The sequence below is a fragment of the Octopus bimaculoides genome, chromosome 2, assembly GCF_001194135.2.
Source record: "Octopus bimaculoides isolate UCB-OBI-ISO-001 chromosome 2, ASM119413v2, whole genome shotgun sequence".
In the NCBI taxonomy this organism is placed as follows: domain Eukaryota; kingdom Metazoa; phylum Mollusca; class Cephalopoda; order Octopoda; family Octopodidae; genus Octopus; species Octopus bimaculoides.
In genome coordinates, this window is record NC_068982.1 from 34,013,032 (window position 1) to 34,015,380 (window position 2,349).

General features: G+C 39.3%; 1 protein-coding gene across 1 annotated transcript in view; it reads left to right on the top strand.

Annotated features, from left to right (window-relative positions):
- LOC106879565 (myosin-IIIb) overlaps nucleotides 1-2,349 on the top strand; it is a 114,320-nt gene that overhangs the window by 98,769 nt on the left and 13,202 nt on the right. The window contains exons 24-25 of the mRNA XM_014929199.2: nucleotides 1-113; nucleotides 1,028-1,117. The exon at nucleotides 1-113 is cut by the window's left edge and continues 42 nt beyond it. Of these exons, the coding sequence (XP_014784685.1) occupies nucleotides 1-113; nucleotides 1,028-1,117 (203 nt within the window). The remainder of the gene's footprint in view (nucleotides 114-1,027; nucleotides 1,118-2,349) is intronic.

Sequence of the window (2,349 nt, forward strand, 5' to 3'; positions counted from 1 at the left end):
GCCCACACTTCATCTTTGAAATCAGTTGATTGGTTTGTCAAAACTCAGGTGGATGAAGTGAAAAACACTTCAGGAGATTTTGCAGTTTGGTTTCATGGCATTATAAGTCGCAGGTAAATCTGTAATCTTTATCATTAAATTTCTTTTTTGAAAAATGTTATATCCTGAATAAATTTGGAGTTTGCTTTATTCTTTCAGTTTTGATTTACATATTTACAGTTGCATAAAATTTCCATTTTAGGCATAAACTTATGAGGGAAATTATTAAAAAAACATCAGAGTCAGTACATTTACCCTAAGCTCCCAATCAATCAGCTTAGTGTGGTTGCCTTTATTATATAATATGTTTAAACACAGTATAATTACCACAGTCAAGGTTCATGGTCAAGTGGTTAAGATGTGGCACTAACAATTGCAAGAATGTGGTTTTGATTCTCCAACTGGCAGTATGTTGTGTTTGTGAGCAAAACACTTCATTTCATATTGCTCCAGACCACTCAGTTGCAAATGGTTTACCCTGTGATGGACTGGTGCCTCAGTCAGGTGGAATGTTGACCTGCCCACCTAATCAATGAGGTGGCATCGTTTGAAAGCTACAACAATGCAAGGAAGTGTCTTGTGACCAGTGATGTATTACCACATCCAACAATCTGGTTGATACGATACAATAATAGTTACCACAGCTGAATAGATTAGAAAATTAAAACCACGTGAGTTACAAGAAAAAAATGAGCCTGTAAGCAAGTTGTAAATAAAGGTAACTGAAAAAAACTTGTAAATATATTAATGGGAACATAATGGAGATAAAAGACAACATATTTTAACTATTTAACCTACTCAAACTATACAACAGTTCATACATATAGCATGCTAATCAGTCAGCTTATATTTATTAGATTACACCACTGAAATATCTTATTATATTGTATACTCAAGATTAAAAACCATAGATTAATTAAAAATCAAAGCTACATCCATATTTCACAGATGGAGTTAAAACATGAAATAATATTTTTTTTTTTTTCAGAAAATCAGAAGAACTATTAGAGAATTGTTGTCTTGGGGCTTTTCTTGTGAGAGTCAGTGAAAGTCGATTTGGTTACTCCTTATCAATCAGGTAAGGATAGTTCTGTTTAATTCTCAATATACTTTCAAAAACAATTGAAATAGTGGAGATGACATAAAAGATAGAGACAAAAAAACTAGGTATTGCTTTAAAATAATACCTAATATGTTGACCCCAGAGTCACTGCTCATGACAATATTGGCTAAGATTACTAGCATTATTCTAGAACAAGTCGTCGTCGTCGTTTAACGTCCGCTTTCCATGCTAGCATGGGTTGGACGATTTGACTGAGGACTGGTGAAACCAGATGGCTACACCAGGCTCCAATCTGATTTGGCAGTGTTTCTACAGCTGGATGCCCTTCTTAACGCCAACCACTCAGAGAGTGTAGTGGGTGCTTTTACGTGTCACCCGCACGAAGGCCAGTCAGGCGGTACTGGCAACGGCCACGCTCATCTTGCTCGAGAAACCTCATGTGTCACCCGCACAAGAGCCAGTCCAGGGGCACCAGCAACGATCTCGCTCGAAAATCCTACAACAATTATAAACATTTGTAATGAAATACATCTGAATCAGTTAATGACATAACTGTGTGTGTGAGTGCATGCATGTACATGTGTGTGTATGATGGTGGGGTGGAGAGAGAGTATGCATGCATATGTGTATGCATTTGTTTGCCAATTAGTTCTTTTCTTTAAAAAAAAAGTTAGTTTAGCTCAAACGGCACTGCACCTTACCAATAAAGTCAGTCACTTCAAGGGGAAGAAGTTAAGTGTACTGCTTGGTCCTTATCCAGACAGGAATATAGAATGTCTGAAATGCCAGACAAGATTACTCTTGAGCATTTTGCAGAGCTGCTAACTAGGACTACTGAACTATCAAACAAGAATAATTCGAGAAAACAAATGTTTCTGACTTTTGGTTCAAGGTCTGTGATGGCACCTGTGCCCAGCGTCGCCTTTCTGGCACTTGTGCCCGCGGCATGTGTAAGGACTTTCGAGCGAGATTTTTGCCAGTGCCCCTGGACTGGCTCTTGTGCAGGTGGCACATAAAATAAACCATTTTGAGCGTGGCCGTTGCCAGTACTGCCTGACTGGCCTTCGTGTCGGTGGCATGTAAAAAGCACCCACCACACTCTCTGAGTGGTTGGCGTTAGGAAGGGCATCCAGCTGTAGAAACTCTGCCAAATCAGATTGGAGCCTGGTGTAGCCATCTGGTTTCACCAGTCCTCAGTCAAATCGTCCAACCCATGCTAGCATGGAAAGCGGACGTTAAACGACGAT